Below are 19023 nucleotides of genomic sequence, written 5' to 3'. Positions count from 1 at the left end.
AGATTATATTAATGATTCACTTTAATTGTATTACTATGAGCAGTTTTGGTGTTAACAATAGCCTATAAAGAGTAGCGACACAAATATAAATTGAAATCATCAGGGGGGAAAAGGGAAAATAAATTTAAAACAGATCTGGGATCTAATACCACAACTGCCTTTCAATGAAATTCTATATTGTCATTATATAATTTTTTACCCTCATGCAAAATGTAATTTTAAATATGATCCAATATTATTAAAGCAATGAAGATAAAAGTGCTGTATATACAAATTAAAAAAAAAGTTTTAAGTGCTGCCACCTCTAACACTGGGCAGAACCTCCTCTTCTACAACTTATGGCAAACATATCAAATAAGTCTACATGTAAGCACGTGACTTATTGTTCATTTGTGTGGAACACTGTGTGAAACTATATGAGAAAATTGAGTTTCAACAACACTGATAACATCTATTTGACATCTCGATGTCATACCAATAATGCATCATGAGTAGTGCCAGCTAATGAAGCACTTACAGGCATGTTTTAACATCGCAAGGATTAAAAACAGTAGGCCAAGAAAATCCCGTTAGTATTATATAGTCGTCACCCCTATTTAGTGAAAGGTTGGTATCTTCCGATGAGTGGCGTTACTCGCGGAAATCACCCGGTGTTTGTAGCACTTCCGTCTTCAGCTACAACGGGTACAGAGAAATGGTAGGATTTCCTTTCAGCAATTCGGAAAAAAATCTAAATTTTATTTTGTATATATATGTAATTTTGTATTAAATTACTGATAACATCGTTGTGTCGCAAATGTCTAATTGCTCGTGTTTGTTTCAGCATTTAAATGAAGTTGCTCAGAATCGGCACGTATTGCTAAATTACTAGCTAACATCCCCACCCATATTCCCCAGTCGCTGGTAGACTGATAGTGATTTGACGTTTCACATTTAGTATGTGGTAACATTGCCAGCGCATTGTAATGTAGGGTTTGTGTATCATGGGCAAGCCAACTCAAATCGACCTCTTTTCATACCAAGCAAATACTTATTAGGCAGCCCTTTATTGTCAAATATAACAGTGTTTTCTCGTTCTGCTACACATTTTCATTCTTCAGTATTTTTACACTTTTGTATAAACGGGTGCACAAGTGCACATCTGTCGACCGGGTTGTTCACTGCCTCTGGTTTAAACACAACGCAAATAACATACATGTAATATGGGTGTTCATCATGGGTGCTCAACATTTGCTACATAACAGTATTTACTTGCTTTAGAAATATTAATTATGTGTACAGACAAATGTATGTTTCAGTGTCTAGTTCTATGCAGTGAGCTCTTTCTAATTTCAAGGAAGCCTACAGGGTCACCGTTTTAAAAATGTATAATTTTTTATGCAGAAGGATTTGTACTTCCTCCATGACTTGCACTTAAGTTCAGGAAGTGGCAGGCTTCAGACAGTCTATGAAAAGATTCATGGTCTTTGCAGGTTGACAGAGTCATTTAGTAATGTGTTGAGCATAGTTTTTTTTTCTCTGAGGTCTTGTAGAGGAGTACAGTATCCCAAGAATTCCCCTGCAGGTTCAGACGTGTGTGGAACAAATAGAGTAGAAGTTGTGTGAGCCATTTGTGATGTGCTTGTTGTAGGCACGGTTCATCATCCTGAGGACTGATTTAGTTTGATTTGTTTTGTCAGACGGCGACTCTGCGTCCGTACCTGAATGCGGTGCGTGCTACACTGCAGGCAGCTCTCTGTCTGGAAAACTTCTCCTCACAGGTGGTTGAAAGACACAACAAACCTGAGGTTGAAGTCCGGTAAGTGTATGTAACTATTGTTTGGATATGTGGTTTATTTGTGTGTAAAAGTTACATGGTTCAAATAGGTGAGTGGCCTACATGACCTCGTCTGACTGGTGCAATATGAGCCATAAGGCCATAGATAGTTTTATAAACTTATACTAGCATAAGTTTGCAGTGTACAGCACGTGGGTGTATGCTTTACCATTTTTGTCTAATTGTCTCACCAGGAGCAGTAAAGAGCTTTTGCTTCAGCCTGTTGTGATCAGTAGGAATGATAAAGAGAAGGTTCTAATAGAAGGTTCCATCAACTCTGTGCGCGTCAGCATTGCTGTCAAACAGGTAAGTACATTTACTGTTTTGCTCTAAACTCGTTCTTGCTGTCCTTTCTGAGATGTTTTAGAGACTGAAAATGCTACTAATAATACAAAAGAGAAGTATTGTGGTGGTGGTGGTGGTGATGAGACAAGCGAGGGAGGTTGGTTTCACTCTGACTTGTTAATGAAAACACATTCAGTCCACTGAATGCTGTAAGCTAGTGGTTCTCAACCAGAGGGCTGCAGGATTTAAATAAATAAATTATTATTGATATATTAAAATAACCTAACTCTAATCTAAATTAAAATACTAAAAAAACACAATATTGGTTGATTTAATGTATCAATACTCCCAATTTATGTTAATAAAAAATACAAAAATATCTTATCCTGTATCGGTTGTGTTGAAAACCACATGTATAGGACATTATATTAGCTATGCATACTATATATTTCAATAGAACAAGCTAAGAATTAAGTTTGATGAGCTGTTTATATCTTTAATGGTTTGTGATAATGCTGGTCCATTAAAGGCTGATGAGATTGAAAAGATCCTGTGTCACAAGTTCATGGGCTTCATGATGATGAGAGCTGAGAACTTCTTCATCCTGCGGAGAAAAGCCGTGGAGGTGAGGGAGATTTCTATTTTTAAAAAACCTGGTGTTTGCAATGCACGTTTACAGTGCTGTCCTTTTGCTAATTGTTTTGCTGTTATTTAAAATCGCAGCTTGCTAACAAACTTCTAAAGTTCTCTGTTGTTAAATGTTCACTTGTAATATAATATTTAACACCCTTTTTTTGTCAGGGATATGACATCAGTTTCCTCATTACCAACTTCCACACAGAACAAATGTACAAGCATAAGTTAGTGGATTTTGTCATCCATTTCATGGAGGAGATCGATAAGGAAATCAGTGAGATGAAACTGTCAGTCAACGCCAGGGCTCGCATAGTTGCAGAGGAGTTCCTCAAAAATGTGAGTCATTTTGTAATATGATTTAATAGAATGAATATTTCGCTGACACTCCAATAACCTCTATATTCTTCCGGCGCTCAACAGTTTTAGGAAATGATCAGTACACCCTCTGCTGGCTGCAATACCTATGTCACCTTGGTCACAGGAAAAACCGATGGAGAGTTTCAGGGCCAGTGAAGAAGTAGTTAAGGTGCGATTTGATTCCTGGACCACCACCAAAGGTGGAACAGCTGGATCCTGAGGGTACTGTCTGTCAGGAATGAATTCAGAATATTGCAGTATTGTAACTCAAGAGCAGAGTGATGGATTTCACAGACAGGCACGGTACTCCTTTTGTTCTGTTTTACCCCTTTGTTGACTTTTTTTTTTTTTTTTGTCCCTCTTTTTTAACTTCTGCTAATGGCCTAATTTTGTTTTAAAAGTATTTTGTTCTTCACACTCTGCAATTCCATTTATGTATTCTGTCTCTTTTCATCTTATCCCAGATCCCTTTGTTATTATTTAGTAGTAGTAGTAGTAATGCGCTCACAATGTTGCAATATTCTGAAAATGCCTCAGCTTTTCCTTGTGCTCATAAATACTAATGAGTATGTACTGTACATATTTAAAAAGGATAGACTCATTTTACCTCTGCCTTTCTAATAAACCTTAAAATCAGGGCGGGTCTATATAGATGAAACCTCATTGATGGTCATGAGCACAAAGGAAAAATGTTGTTCCAATAATTTAAACAGTTTGTTTTGTCAGTGTTTTTTATAATATGTAAACTGTGTTTGAATGACCATTTTTCATGTTGAGTTTTGATAAAAAACAAACAAAAAAAAAACAACTCATGCTGGTGCACATGGATCTTACAAACCATATCATAATAATGACTGCTAAATAAATCCCTTTATTGCTTGTATTGTGTCGTGTACTTTGAACCAAGAACTGTCATTCCCCATAGTTTTTGCGGTAAGTTTAGTTGCAGTCTATTTTCTGTACATTTAGATATTACAGTATGTGTACAATGACGGCCCATATTTGAAGAGCCTGAGAAGGTCTGTAACTATTTGATATGCAGCACTCTATATTTACTTTTTTCCTGATATATTTTTTTAAAAGAATATTTCAGACCATCACAAGATTCAAATAGTAGACATAATGTAATCTATATACAGTAGATATAGATGTTTATATACTTACAGCTGAGGTCAGATACCTTTCTTCTGTGTCACATGATCTAGATATAAACTTAATATTTTAATTAAGGTTCTAAAAATTTTTTTTGCCTTTATTTAATTTGATTTAAACTTATTTAAAAAGTTGGGATCTGCCATTTAAAGAGAAAAATAAACCTCTATAATGCATATAATACAGATTATCAAGCAAAATGTTCAATATTATGAATATATTTTTTAGCTAGCACAACATTGATGGCAATGGATCTTTTTCCTTTTCTGTAATAAAATTAAAAACAAAGTACTCCCCTATCTGTTCTCCCTTCAGGCTATAAAATAAGCTCTCTTTATACAAGTTGTGTTGTGTGTAACTTTACCCATACACAGCAGTGATAGATCAGATCATTTTACTGTCTTGATTTGATGACTTTGGTTTTCATTCAGCAAAATGAAATAGCCTAATCTTTAAGTCATTTCCTTCGTTTGAGCTGAGTTAAAATGTCATTTTTCAATAGTTCATTTCTCTGAACATGCCCACATACACAATCTTTGATCATATTCTGAATTAGCAAGTCATTATAATGCAGTCAAAGATAAATTATGACCAAAGCAATAAATGAACTGTTCACAAGTGACCCATCACTATCACAGAGTGTTTCACATCCTCAGCATACCACAGAGATATTAGAGAAAAGATACAGGTAAAAGAAAAAAATATTTAATTTCAGTCATGTTCACATATAGTTATAAATAATAATCCAATTGTCCAGTGTATACAATATTAGACGTTTGTTTTTAAATAACATATGAAACGGTCATGAATATACAATCTTTGCAGAGTCCACTATCAGAGATGTAGGCAACAAAATAATGTAAAATAAATGGTTTAGAATTGCTTTTATAAATTGAGCATGCATGTTAATATTACAGATAAATTAATTTGATTAAAGTTGATTTGTGTTAGATCCATCTGTAAGAGTATGCAGATTTTTTTGTTATCAATTTGTTTTGTGTTATGATGCAGAAAAGTGCCTATATCAAAAGTGTGTTGTGTCATCACTGCTCATTATCACACTACAATACAAGATTGCTTAATAATAATAAATGAACAATAAATGAACTTGAAAATCATTTTAGTTCACATGTAGAGATTCCAGAGTAATATGTTCACCCAAAAATGAAAATTCTGTCACCATTTACTCACCCTCATGTTGTTCTAAACCTGTGTGAGTTTCTTTCTTCTGTTGAACATAAAAGAAGATATTTTGAAGAATTTTGGTAACTAAACTGTTTTGGTTCCCATTCACTTTAATTGTATTGATGAAAAAACTATGAGACGTTTCTCAAAATATCTTCTTTTACGACATGAGGGTGAGTAAATGAGTTCACTTTCATTTTTAGGTGAACTATACCTTTAACATCAATGTTAAATTGTGACCCCTAGTAGCACAAATGCCCTCTAATAGTACAAGTGACCCCAGACAGTTAACCGCTACTGCTTATATTTTGTTGTTTTCGAAGGGCAGCTGCATGAGTGTGTCTATATTTGTACTTAATCCTTATAAGATGATAATGTGAAATCTAAAATATCATATATCCCTTTGAGGAGATGAGCTCATCCTCATGGGTAAACTCCTTAGAATTTTTACAGCACTTTCCCCTTTTACAGAACCCCTATCTTGTTTCCCGTCTCAAGGACACTCCGGGTTCTATTGGTATAAATCATTTGATCCCTTGTTGAATGGACATGAAGTACTATGAGAATAACAAGAGATAAGTCAAGATGGAAAATTGGCAGAGATAATGTTGCCCTCTTTACACCATAAAAATACAAACTGTAAAAACTATTGTGTTTAAACACTAGATAGCAAACTGGAAATGCTAATTTGTCTTACATAGCTGTCTTCTATCTGAGATGAAGATGAAGAAATGAAATCCTTACAAATGACAAGGAATGTATGCTAAAATAAATATGAAAATGGATTAAGAGTCAGCAATGGTGTCTTTTAAAGAACATCAGAGAAAGAATAAAAGGCTCAATCAAAAAAGAAAAGAAAATCACCTGTTTGGTTGAAAAAATCATAAACGTGCAAAAATGAATCAGCATCTTACGGGCACTTTTACACCTTGTCTGTGTGCTAATACAACTCATTTCAAAATCGATAATTTCATGTCTTTTATCAAATGTATGTTTGGAAGGAGTTTGGAACAGTATACAAGTGACATTTACAGGCTCACCTCAACTAAAGAGAGAAGCCCAACAGTGCCAACAAAACATCATGAAGACTGATTTGAAACTGTTACACCATTGCAGTGCTATACATTTTGTTACAGAGCATCAATGTTCTGACATGACTAATGATATTGTTCCGTGTGTTTTGTATCATTTTGATCACACAAATTGGAATATGCACATTTACTAGGCTTCAGTACGTCTTTGATATAAGCAAAGTCTCCACACTGTTTTGAAAAATATTGGAACAGATCTGCAATACTCTGTTCAAAATCACTTTAGATTTATCATCAGATAAAAATAATATTCCAGAGAGAGATGTGGAATTGAGGGCAGTCCAAGCACCAAATAGCACCAAATAGAGAGAGACCGTTTAGCTGACTAAGCACGTCGTGCTTTATAAAACAAGAAGTCGAGTGTGAATCCATTTACTGGGGCTGACTTCAAGTAGGTGAGTCAAACTTAAAACACTGATAAAATTCAAGATAGACTGCATGCAAAAATACTTAAAGTTTGTTAAAGTAAATTGCATCCATTCTTTGTGCATAAATGAAAGCTGAATGTCTTTTTTTATTTTTAGATTGTTCATATAATTTGGCCAGCTTTTACTCACTGGAAAGGAGGTAAAATCTACTATTTGACCCCATAAAGCAAAATTTAAATTTTTTACATTATTTTAATATGTAATATGTTACATTATTATAATATTTACTAATTTTTTGTAGAACCACTTACTATTTCAGTTACTGGCTTAATGTAAATCTTTAATGTTTGGTATTTCTGTCCAGTAAAGTGCCACCATGAGTGGGAACGTGGAACTGGAGTGCTTTGGCCCGGCGGCCATTTTCCTCCGTAAGCCAGAGAGAGAAAGAATTGAGGCTCAGAACACACCATTTGATGCAAAGACAGCTTATTTTGTGACGGAACCTCAGGAGATGTACCTCAAAGGGGTGCTAATGAGCAAAGAGGGTGGCAAAGCCACTGTCAAAACTCTGTGTGGCAAAGTAAGTTGAGAGTTTTCCGGCTAAAAGCAATATAATAGTCTGAATTTTGTACTTTTTCTGGTTTTCATATTAAGCTCAGGAGGTTGTCTGCTGAAAAAAAAAATGCCTCTCAGTGATTTATCATTTGCTATTTTCTTTTCTCTTTTTTTCCCCCTCTAAAAGACCATCACAGTGAAGGAGGATGAAATTCACCCAATGAATCCCCCCAAGTTTGATAAGATCGAGGACATGGCCATGATGACCCACCTCAGTGAACCCACTGTGCTGTACAACCTCAAAGAGCGTTATGCAGCATGGATGATCTACGTAAGTAAAATGAACAGTTCTTCAAATTTCAAACTTGTTATACTGTTTTATTAAAACTAAAATGTCTGTGTAACTCAAAGTTGCAACTGAGTTTTACTAACCTCTCTTGCAGACCTACTCTGGGTTGTTCTGTGTAACTGTGAACCCCTACAAGTGGCTCCCAGTGTACGATTCTGTTGTTGTGTCAGGCTACAGGGGCAAAAAAAGAGTTGAAGCTCCACCTCACATCTTCTCCATCTCTGACAATGCCTATCAGTTCATGCTCACTGGTAAGAGCTTGTGGAAGAAAATAGTTTAAGATTTTTTATCCATTCATACTTTGTTGGGTAAAATCGAATGTTTCTCTACTCTCTGTAGATCGTGACAATCAATCGATCTTGATCACGTGAATATTTTTCAGATTTTTCAATTTGAAGGAGTATTTTATCTTGTAATTAAATATAGCATCAGAGAAACTGGAGTCATTTTATGTTGCATTATTTTATTTTCAGTGGAGAATCCGGTGCAGGAAAGACTGTGAACACCAAACGCGTCATCCAGTACTTTGCAACAATTGCTGTATCTGGTCAGAAGAAGGTAGAGCCTGGAAAAATGCAGGTATACATAGTATTTATTTGCCAATATGATAATGAGGATGGAGCAAATCAGTAAAACACTTATTTGACTGGTATGTCTGCACATTCTGTTCACAACAGGGGTCACTGGAGGATCAAATCATTGCAGCCAACCCCTTGCTGGAAGCCTATGGAAATGCCAAGACTGTGAGGAATGACAACTCTTCCCGCTTTGTGAGTACTGAGCCAAACGCATCTCTACACTGTGTGCTTTGATTCTGTAATGGAAAATTATAACCTCTGTTTAAATCTCCAGGGTAAATTTATCCGAATTCATTTTGCCACCACTGGAAAACTGGCCTCGGCTGATATTGAAACTTGTGAGTCATTTATTCTTTCACAGTTCAGCTGATTAATAGACATTCTGTTTTATTCTTTTGATAATCATGTTACTGATCCGTAGATCTGCTGGAAAAGTCCAGGGTAACTTACCAGTTGTCTGCTGAGAGAAGCTACCACATCTTCTACCAGCTCTGCACTGGCCATAAGCCAGAAGTGCTGGGTAAAAAACTGCACGATTGCATTAGAATCATATTTTTCAATATAAAATTAGATTTTAATAGTTTTTCCAAAGATTGCAAGTACAGATACTGTGATATTTTTGAATATAAAGTCTTTTTTTAATCATAATTCTCTTGCAGAGGCTCTTCTGATCACCACTAACCCATATGACTATTCCATGATCAGTCATGGTGAAATCACAGTCAAGAGCATCGATGATGTGGAGGAGTTCGTTGCAACTGATGTAAGTGGAAGTCAAATCTTTGAGCACTTTAATGCATAATAATATGAATGTATACTCTGTATATCTCTGATACACTTTATCAAATATGTTATATACAAGACTCATTTGATTGTTTTCGATTTGCAGACAGCCATTGATATTCTGGGCTTCACTGCTGAGGAGAAAATGGGCATCTACAAGCTGACAGGAGCTGTGATGCATCATGGGAACATGAAGTTCAAGCAGAAGCAGAGGGAGGAGCAGGCCGAGCCTGATGGAAATGAGGGTGTGATTTCAATCTAAGTTCATCTATCGGAACATCCATATATTACCACATTGTGGATACACATAAGTAATTTACTTTAAATATTTCTTCCAGTGGCTGATAAAATCGCTTACCTCATGGGACTGAACTCTGCTGACATGCTGAAAGCTTTGTGTTTTCCCAGAGTGAAGGTCGGGAATGAATATGTGACCAAAGGTCAAACTGTTCCTCAGGTATGTGCATTTAAAAATTCATCATTTCTGTATGCTGCATCACTGAATTTGTATGAATATACATTTTTATTAATGAAAATGAAATGGTATAAAACAGCATTATTTTTTTCTAAATTAGGTGTATAATGCAGCCATGGCTCTGTGCAAGTCAGTCTATGAGAAAATGTTCTTGTGGATGGTTGTCCGAATCAACGAGATGCTGGACACCAGGCAGGCAAGACAGTTCTTCATCGGAGTGCTTGACATTGCTGGGTTCGAAATCTTTGATGTAAGTTAACAAGATAAAATTATTCTGATGCTTTAGCATTTGCTTCTTGATTTGGATGCTGAATTTATGTTAACTACAGTTCAACAGCCTGGAGCAGCTGTGCATTAATTTCACCAATGAGAAACTGCAACAGTTTTTCAACCACCACATGTTTGTGCTGGAACAAGAGGAATACAAGAAAGAAGGTATTGAGTGGGAGTTCATTGACTTCGGTATGGACTTGGCTGCCTGCATTGAGCTTATTGAGAAGGTAACAAATTTTACTTTCAGGACATATAGTGCTTTCTGTTTTTTAACATAACTGCTTTGCTTTGATCCCTTATCTTTTCTCAAAGAAATGTGCTCTTTCTTGCAGCCAATGGGTATTTTCTCCATCCTTGAGGAGGAGTGTATGTTCCCCAAAGCAACAGACATGACCTTCAAGAACAAGCTGCATGACCAGCATCTTGGTAAAACTCCATCCTTCCAGAAGCCCAAACCGGCCAAAGGCAAAGCTGAGGCCCACTTCTCCTTGATGCACTATGCTGGAACTGTGGATTACAACATCACAGGCTGGCTGGATAAGAACAAGGACCCTCTAAATGACTCTGTGGTTCAGTTGTACCAGAAGTCTTCAATGAAACTTCTGGCTCATCTGTATGCTGCTCATGCTTCTACTGAAGGTCTGAAAAACATTACTGCATATATCTTAGAGTATTAATATTCTGCATTTTTTTAAATAAATGTAATATTTATTATATTTGTACTGTACAGAGGCAGCAGGCAAAAAGGCTGCCAAGAAAAAGGGTGGTTCCTTTCAGACAGTGTCTGCTGTGTTTAGAGTAAGTTTTTATTATGTTAACTATGTGTTCATGTTATATGTGTTCTAAAAATGCTTATATTAGTTATATACACTCACCGGCCACTTTATTAGGTACTCTTAGCTATTACCAGGTTGGACCCCACTTTTGCCTTCAGAACTGCCTTAATTCTTCGTGGCATAGATTCAACAAGGTGCTGGAAACATTCCTCAGAGATTTTGGCCCATGTTGACATGATAGCATCACACAGTTGCTGCAGATTTGTCAGCTGCACATCCATGATGAGAATCTCCTAATACCTAATAATGTGGTGAGTGTATGTACTTGTATAATGGTCAAGTATTTCAACATATTTTGGACACAATTCTACAGGAGAACTTGGGCAAGCTGATGACCAATTTGAGGAGCACACATCCCCATTTTGTGCGCTGCCTGATTCCAAATGAATCAAAAACACCTGGTAAGTGTTATTTATTTCAATAAATAGTGCTTACTGTATAACAATATTTCAATTTCAATAAAAAAAGACTCTGAATCCTGTTTAAGAATATTAATGTTTTTAGATTTAAGTTTAAATCTATCCCATTGTATAATGTTTCAGGTCTTATGGAGAACTTTCTGGTCATCCACCAGTTGCGCTGTAACGGTGTACTGGAAGGAATCAGAATTTGCAGAAAGGGTTTCCCAAGCAGAATCCTCTATGGTGACTTTAAGCAAAGGTATTTTACATACATGCCACATGTGGATGTCATGCACTTGTATTATTTATTTATTTATTTATTTTACTATTGACACTTGTATTTGTGGTGTAAGCGTACTTCAGATGGAAATTCAACTGAAATGTAATGAAATTACTTCTGTTTCAGATACAAAGTACTGAATGCTAGTGTCATCCCTGAGGGTCAGTTCATTGACAATAAGAAGGCTTCAGAGAAGCTTCTTGGCTCTATTGATGTGGATCATACCCAGTATAAGTTTGGACACACCAAGGTACACACTATTAAAGCACCTGACTTGTTATGTAAATGACTATATTAGATTATAGTGCATAATTGCTCAATTATTTGTGATAGGTGTTCTTCAAAGCTGGTCTGCTGGGTACCCTTGAGGAGATGCGAGATGAAAAATTAGCTGCGCTGGTTACCATGACGCAGGCTCTTTGTCGCGGATTTGTTATGAGGAAAGAGTTTGTCAAAATGATGGAGAGAAGGTATGTTTTTGCTTGAAAAATATTCGGTGGGGTGTAAACCTTCATATTCACACACAGGATCTGACCATTTCTTCTGATTCTATGACACAGAGAGGCCATCTACAGCATCCAGTACAACATCCGCTCATTCATGAATGTGAAACACTGGCCATGGATGAAGCTGTATTTTAAGATCAAGCCTCTGCTGAAGAGTGCAGAGACTGAGAAGGAAATGGCAGCCATGAAAGAGAATTTTGAAAAAATGAAGGAGGATCTAGCAAAGGCACTTGCCAAGAAGAAGGAGCTGGAGGAGAAAATGGTTTCTCTGCTGCAGGAGAAAAATGACCTGCAGTTACAAGTGGCATCTGTGAGTTTTTCAGCAGCTTCCTGAAAAGAACACAAATAGGCAATACATCATTATAAGATAACAAACACACAACTTAAAATAAAAATAACAACAAATGATGTTCTAATCAACAGGAATCAGAAAACCTATCTGATGCTGAGGAGAGATGTGAAGGACTCATCAAAAGCAAGATCCAGTTTGAGGCAAAACTGAAAGAGACAACTGAAAGATTAGAGGATGAGGAAGAAATCAATGCTGAACTGACAGCTAAGAAGAGAAAACTAGAGGACGAGTGCTCTGAGCTGAAGAGAGACATTGATGACTTAGAGCTTACCTTGGCCAAAGTGGAGAAGGAGAAACATGCCACTGAAAACAAGGTTCACTTTCTCAACTCATATTTCCCATCAAGTATCTAAACCTGATGTGACTCTAATCATTTCACTAAATTTCTTTATTAGGTGAAAAATCTTACAGAGGAGATGACTTCACTGGATGAAAGCATTGCAAAGTTAACCAAAGAGAAGAAAGCCCTTCAAGAGGCGCATCAGCAAACTTTGGATGATCTGCAGGCAGAAGAGGACAAAGTCAATAGTCTGACAAAAGCTAAATCCAAACTTGAGCAACAAGTGGATGATGTAAGTAACAATGTTTACTGCAATATTATGGTTTATTAGTTTCATTTTAGATGTGGATGACTTCTAGACAAAGCAATATTGCAATCTTACTTAATAGCTGGAAGGTTCTCTGGAGCAAGAAAAGAAACTCCGTATGGACCTTGAGAGAGCCAAGAGAAAGCTTGAGGGTGACCTGAAACTAGCCCAAGAATCCATTATGGATCTGGAAAATGACAAGCAACAATCAGATGAGAAGATGAAGAAGTAAGACTTTAACTTAAGTTTTAAAGAGAATAACATTTTTAATGGTATGCAAATCATATACATCTGTTACAATTATTTCCTATAGGAAGGACTTTGAGATAAGCCAATTTCTAAGCAAGATTGAGGATGAACAGTCTATTAGTGTTCAACATCAAAAGAAGATCAAGGAACTCCAGGTCACTTCTCAATATATAACATTTGGGTTGATGACTGATCACATAATCTGGCTCAAGTAAATCTGATCATCGTTATAACCACTGTTTATTTCAGGCCCGCATTGAGGAGCTGGAGGAAGAAATCGAGGCAGAACGTGCCGCTCGTGCTAAGGTTGAGAAGCAGCGATCTGATCTCGCCAGGGAACTTGAGGAGATCAGTGAGAGGCTTGAAGAAGCAGGTGGTGCCACTTCTGTCCAGATTGAGATGAGCAAGAAACGTGAGGCTGAATTCCAGAAACTACGCCGTGATCTGGAGGAGTCCACCTTGCAACATGAAGCAACGGCTGCGGCACTCCGCAAAAAGCAGGCTGACACTGTGGCAGAGCTGGGAGAGCAGATCGACAACCTCCAGCGTGTGAAACAGAAGCTAGAAAAAGAGAAAAGCGAATACAAAATGGAGATTGATGATCTGTCAACCAATATGGAGGCTGTTGCCAAATCAAAGGCATGACAATTGTTTTTTCCTGAATACTGCATTTTTAATATAAGAGTAATACTCATAGCTATTTTTCCTTTCAGGGTAACTTGGAGAAGATGTGCCGTACTCTTGAAGATCAACTGAGTGAACTTAAGTCCAAAAATGATGAAGCAATCCGTCAACTAAATGATATAAGTACACAAAGAGCAAGACTAGCAACTGAGAATGGTATGTTTGAATACAAAGCCTTAATTCAACCTCCAAACTGAAGGATTTGCCTACACTTTTAAGGATTCATGGAATTGTTCTGTCTTTTTAAAAGGTGAATTCAGCCGTCTGCTAGAGGAAAAAGAGGCTCTTGTTTCTCAATTGACTCGAGGCAAGCAAGCTTTCACTCAGCAGATTGAAGAGTTTAAGAGGCACATTGAGGAAGAAATCAAGGTAATTGTTTACTATTTTGGAAGCGTCTATTAGCAAGTAGGGGAACATTAGCAAATAATGCTTTGTTTGTTGCTTTTCAGGCAAAGAATGCCCTGGCACATGCTGTGCAGTCAGCACGACATGACTGTGATCTGCTCAGAGAGCAGTACGAGGAGGAACAAGAGGCCAAATCTGAGCTTCAGCGCAGCATGTCAAAGGCCAACAGTGAGGTAGCTCAGTGGAGAGCCAAATATGAGACTGATGCCATTCAGCGTACCGAAGAGCTTGAGGAGGCAAAGTAAATGAAATCACCTGTTTAAATGTTCTCACAACTGAAAATAAAGTAGTGGCAATGACTAATATTTCCTTGTTGCTCTTAGGAAAAAGCTTGCTCAGCGTTTGCAGGACGCTGAAGAGTCCTTTGAGGCTGTGAACTCAAAGTGCGCTTCTCTGGAGAAAACCAAACAGCGACTGCAGGCTGAAGTTGAAGATCTCATGACTGATGTAGAGAGAGCTAATGCTGTTGCTGCCAATCTTGACAAGAAACAACGGAACTTCGACAAGGTACAGGATGTTTTAATAGCTGCAACTTCTTTGTACAACAACATAATGTCCTTGCTCACAAATTCAATTGACTTTTTCCAAGGTTCTGGCCGAGTGGAAGCAAAAGTATGAGGAAAGCCAAGCAGAACTGGAAGGAGCTCTGAAAGAGGCCCGTTCTCTTAGTACAGAGCTTTTTAAGATGAAGAACTCCTATGAAGAAGCCCTGGATCATCTGGAGACCCTCAAGAGGGAGAACAAAAACCTTCAGCGTAAGATTTTTCACAAATACAAAGTGCAGATGATAGAGAGACAAATTTTCCATGCTTACATGTAGATGCTCTGTTTTTTAAATTGTTTGTAGAGGAAATCTCTGACTTGACTGAACAAATTGGTGAAAGTGGTAAGACCATTCATGAGCTGGACAAAGCCAAGAAGGCAGTTGAAACAGAGAAAATAGAAATCCAGACTGCTCTCGAGGAAGCTGAGGTAACTCTTTTGTGTTTTTGAATAACTTCCATAATATTTTTTTTGAACTATTGTTAACTATTGCTGTCCTACTGGTCCACAGGGAACCCTGGAACATGAAGAATCTAAGATTGTTCGTATCCAGCTTGAGCTAAGCCAAGTGAAAGGGGAGATTGATCGTAAGTTGGCTGAGAAAGATGAGGAGATTGAACAGATAAAAAGGAATAGCCAAAGAGTGATTGAATCCATACAGAGTACTCTAGACTCTGAGATCAGGAGCAGAAATGAAGCCCTAAGAGTCAAGAAGAAGATGGAAGGAGACCTCAATGAGATGGAGATTCAGCTGAGCCATGCAAATCGCCAGGCTGCTGAAGCTCAGAAACAGCTCAGGAACGTTCAGGGACAATTCAAGGTAAAGTTGTGGAGCTCTTTGTACCTTGTTGTTTAAAAACTGCAGTTGTCTTCAGATGGAAGCCGAACCTCAAACTCTTCAATCCCTATTCTATTGTAACAAGTTATTCATCTTTTATTAGGATGCCCAACTGCACCTTGATGATGCTCTGAGGGTTCAAGAGGACATGAGAGAGCAGGTTGCTATGGTTGAACGCAGGAACAACCTGATGCAGGCTGAGATTGAGGAACTGAGAGTTGCTCTGGAGCAGACTGAGAGAGGCCGCAAAGTGGCCGAGCAGGAACTGGTGGATTCCAGTGAGCGTGTGGTACTTTTGCACTCCCAGGTTTGTTTTCAAATGTTTCTGATTTATTTCCTCTGCCTCTTAGACAAAATCCCCAATAGGTAACTCATGTGTTGCTCTCTAATATACAGAACACCAGTCTCATCAACACCAAGAAGAAGCTTGAGGCAGATTTCATTCAAGTCCAAGGTGAAGTGGATGATGCTATTCAGGAGTCAAGAAATGCAGAGGAGAAGGCTAAGAAAGCTATCACTGATGTGAGTGCCTATTTATACACTTTGATGTGTTCTAAATGTCCATATGTACACACAATTAAAAACATTTTTATCTAGTTAAACTCACTTAATCACTTCTAGTGAACACTGAGAAGAGCTGTAGTCAATGTCATGTGTGATTGCAGGCCGCCATGATGGCAGAGGAGCTGAAGAAAGAGCAGGACACGAATGCTCATCTTGAGAGAATGAAGAAGAACCTGGAGGTTACAGTCAAAGACATGCAACACCGTTTGGATGAGGCTGAGAGTCTGGCCTTGAAGGGTGGAAAGAAGCAGATCCAGAAACTGGAAGCTAGGGTACTCTTTTGTGCAAGAAGGTTATGAAATCCTGGAATTTTTGTAATCTAATTTTTCTATCTAATTCACAGGTTCGTGAGCTGGAAAGCGAGGTTGAGGCTGAGCAAAGAAGAGGTGCCGAAGCCATTAAAGGAGTTCGGAAGTATGAGAGAAGAGTTAAGGAATTCACTTACCAGGTAGGTTATTTTACTTGACCTCTGAAAAGAAATGGTTTGTCAACAGAGCAACATTAGCTACAATGGCGAGTCTTTTTAACAGTCTGAAGAAGATAAGAAGAATATTATCAGACTGCAGGACCTGGTGGACAAACTGCAGATCAAAGTGAAGTCATATAAGAGACAAGCAGAGGAAGCTGTAAGTACAGTAATATACAGTAATTTGTTATCATAATCAAGACATTATTTTGTTTGATGATTTCATAAACTACTGATGCATGGGTAAATCCACCACAGGAGGAACAGGCCACCACTCACCTGTCCAGGTACAGGAAGGTGCAGAATGAGATGGAGGAAGCTCAGGAGAGGGCTGACATCGCTGAGTCCCAGGTCAATAAGCTCCGGGCAAAGAGTCGTGAGGCTGGAAAGGTATTTCTGAAACTTATTTATCCACAACTTGTTGATTCCTGAATATACACAAAAACTAAACTCAAAAATCCAGAATATTTGACTCTAGCTTTATTTTTCCCCACAGGGAAAAGAGGTTGCAGAGTGAATATCACCCTTCAAGAAGAGACAGCAATGAACAAGCATATAATATGAGTTTGTGCTGTGTCTGAATCATGCGGTCAATAAAGTTGCCCACTAAACAATAATGGCTGCAGTTTTTTCTTTTATTTAAAATGTTGACTTGCTTTCTCCATTACATAGGTGTCAGAAATCTGATAAAACCTGTTTAGTCCTATATTAAAATACAACTCTGGAAAAACTTAGGAGATACCATTGCAAAATTAGCAGTTTCTCTGGATTTACTACTTATATGTATATGTTTGAGTAAAATTAATATTTTTGTTTTATTCTATAAACTAGTGACAACATTTTTTCCAAATTACAAATAAAAATATTGTAATTTAGAGCATTTATTTCCAGAAAAAGACAACTGGTCAAAAAAACCAAAAGATGCCATACTTTCAAACCTAATATAATGCAAAGAAAACAAGTTTAAATACATTTTAAACAACACTTAGGACAATATTACAACAACAATATTTGGTGGAATAACCCTGATTTCCAATCACAGCTTTCATGCATCCTGGAATGCTCTCTACAAGTTGGTCACATTGCTGTAGGGTGACTTTTGCTATTACTGGCACAAGCAGCTCGGCTTTGTTTGATGGCCATCTTCCTCTTAATTGAATCAAAAATACAAAAATAGTGTGCACATCCCAAACCTTAAATGGGCTCAGGTGCCCTACAAAAAGACGACAACACTGTTGAAAAAAACAGCATATGCCGGTTAGGTATGTTTTGAAGCATGGCAGCTGGTTTGAGCTAGTTTATGCTGGTCCTTAGTTGGAGCTAATTGCTTAGGACCAGCACTTGAGCAGCTCATGACCAGCTAAGGACCAGCTTAAAAACATACCTAACCAGCATATGCTGTTTTTTTCAATAGAGAACCACAGAAGTAAGAAGAGTAACACTGAGTTTACAGCTCAAAAATTAATTTAAAAAAAAAAACCACCAGGAGGTGTAAACTGTGAGGATGTTACTCTTCTTACTTCTATGGTTGTCATCTTACTCTTAATCACATTCCAGAGGTTTTCAGTGGAGTTCAGGTCTGGTCATGACAGGTTCTTGATCTGGTGGTCCTCCATCCACACCTTGATTGGCCTTGCTGTGAGGCATGAAGCATTGTCCTGCGGGAAAACCAATCCTTCGAGTTGTGGAAACATTGTCAGAGCAGAAGGAAGTTTTCTTCCAGGATAACCTTGTACATGGCTTGAGTCATGCACCCCCAATTTTCAAAACCTGGTTCTCTAATTTTTAGACAGAGACCTGGAGAGGCCTACGACCCACAGTGTCTGGCACCCACTGTGTAAATTTGATGGAGGAATGGTGATAATGTGGGGATTCTTCAGTAAGGACTGAATCGGGCAGATCCGTCTTTGAGAAGGACACATGACTCAAGCCACATACGAGGTTATCCTCTATGTAGTAGTATGCAATTTCTGAGAAACTACCAGCATAAAACATGACAGTCTGCATTCCAATTTGCATATTTTCATAACCCCTTGTGGAAAGGAAGTTAAGGAGTTTCTACAGCTAATTTTAAATCTACAAGATGTTATGTGGTATTTTATATATATATATATATATATATATATATATATATGCTGCATTATATATTATACTATATACAATATATATTATATTTACAGTCAAGAGTATTTTTATCCAAAACTTGAATAACAAACAATTTATCATACACAGGGCCGTCATTTGGGCAGTGCATGCAATATACTGTAAAACCTAATAGTCAAATTGACTAAAGTTCATTTCACTTAATTATTAGTGAAAGTTAATAGAAAAAGTCAATAACTGATCAGGAAAGTAAATATAATATAGAGGACATCTGTTAGTGTTTAATGTTCTGTTGGGATTTAAAGT

The 19023-nt window shown here is 37.5% G+C and overlaps 2 protein-coding genes across 2 annotated transcripts; both read left to right on the top strand.

Moving 5' to 3' along the window:
- The first annotated feature begins 582 nt into the window (after positions 1-582).
- Positions 583-3977, top strand: arpc4 (actin related protein 2/3 complex, subunit 4). Its single transcript, XM_051896379.1, has 6 exons — positions 583-697; positions 1680-1798; positions 2011-2122; positions 2631-2726; positions 2903-3073; positions 3158-3977. Exons 1-6 carry the CDS (start codon positions 695-697, stop codon positions 3161-3163), a joined length of 507 nt encoding a protein of 168 aa, XP_051752339.1. The 5' UTR covers positions 583-694; the 3' UTR covers positions 3164-3977.
- Positions 3978-4201: 224 nt separating this feature from the next.
- LOC127514011 (myosin heavy chain, fast skeletal muscle) lies at positions 4202-17231 on the top strand. Its single transcript, XM_051896336.1, has 40 exons — positions 4202-7089; positions 7255-7470; positions 7633-7776; positions 7889-8045; positions 8134-8161; positions 8268-8373; positions 8472-8564; positions 8647-8710; positions 8794-8892; positions 9032-9135; positions 9262-9400; positions 9494-9612; positions 9731-9880; positions 9960-10130; positions 10236-10542; positions 10634-10701; positions 11053-11140; positions 11282-11399; positions 11547-11670; positions 11754-11890; positions 11981-12236; positions 12350-12592; positions 12674-12850; positions 12948-13093; positions 13179-13269; positions 13364-13753; positions 13828-13954; positions 14049-14167; positions 14248-14444; positions 14527-14710; positions 14793-14958; positions 15051-15175; positions 15258-15566; positions 15688-15891; positions 15981-16106; positions 16250-16420; positions 16492-16596; positions 16679-16774; positions 16873-17004; positions 17111-17231. The coding sequence occupies exons 2-40, from the start codon at positions 7267-7269 to the stop codon at positions 17129-17131; spliced, it is 5805 nt and encodes a 1934-aa protein (XP_051752296.1). The 5' UTR covers positions 4202-7089; positions 7255-7266; the 3' UTR covers positions 17132-17231.
- The last annotated feature ends 1792 nt before the right edge of the window (positions 17232-19023 follow it).

Source organism: Ctenopharyngodon idella, chromosome 6, assembly GCF_019924925.1.
Source record: "Ctenopharyngodon idella isolate HZGC_01 chromosome 6, HZGC01, whole genome shotgun sequence".
NCBI lineage: Eukaryota > Metazoa > Chordata > Actinopteri > Cypriniformes > Xenocyprididae > Ctenopharyngodon > Ctenopharyngodon idella.
Note: the sequence above shows the minus strand (reverse complement) of the source record. Positions and strands in the feature narration are given on the sequence as shown.

Bases quoted from the DNA above. Each gene is read 5' to 3' on its own strand.
- arpc4 (XM_051896379.1), top strand. The intron at 1,799-2,010 runs GTAAGTGTATGT...TTGTCTCACCAG, and splicing joins AAACCTGAGGTTGAAGTCCG to GAGCAGTAAAGAGCTTTTGC. The intron at 2,123-2,630 runs GTAAGTACATTT...GGTCCATTAAAG, and splicing joins TCAGCATTGCTGTCAAACAG to GCTGATGAGATTGAAAAGAT.
- LOC127514011 (XM_051896336.1), top strand. From the start codon at position 7,267: ATGAGTGGGAACGTGGAACTGGAGTGCTTTGGCCCGGCGGCCATTTTC. The intron at 7,777-7,888 runs GTAAGTAAAATG...CCTCTCTTGCAG, and splicing joins ATGCAGCATGGATGATCTAC to ACCTACTCTGGGTTGTTCTG. The intron at 16,597-16,678 runs GTAGGTTATTTT...TCTTTTTAACAG, and splicing joins TTAAGGAATTCACTTACCAG to TCTGAAGAAGATAAGAAGAA.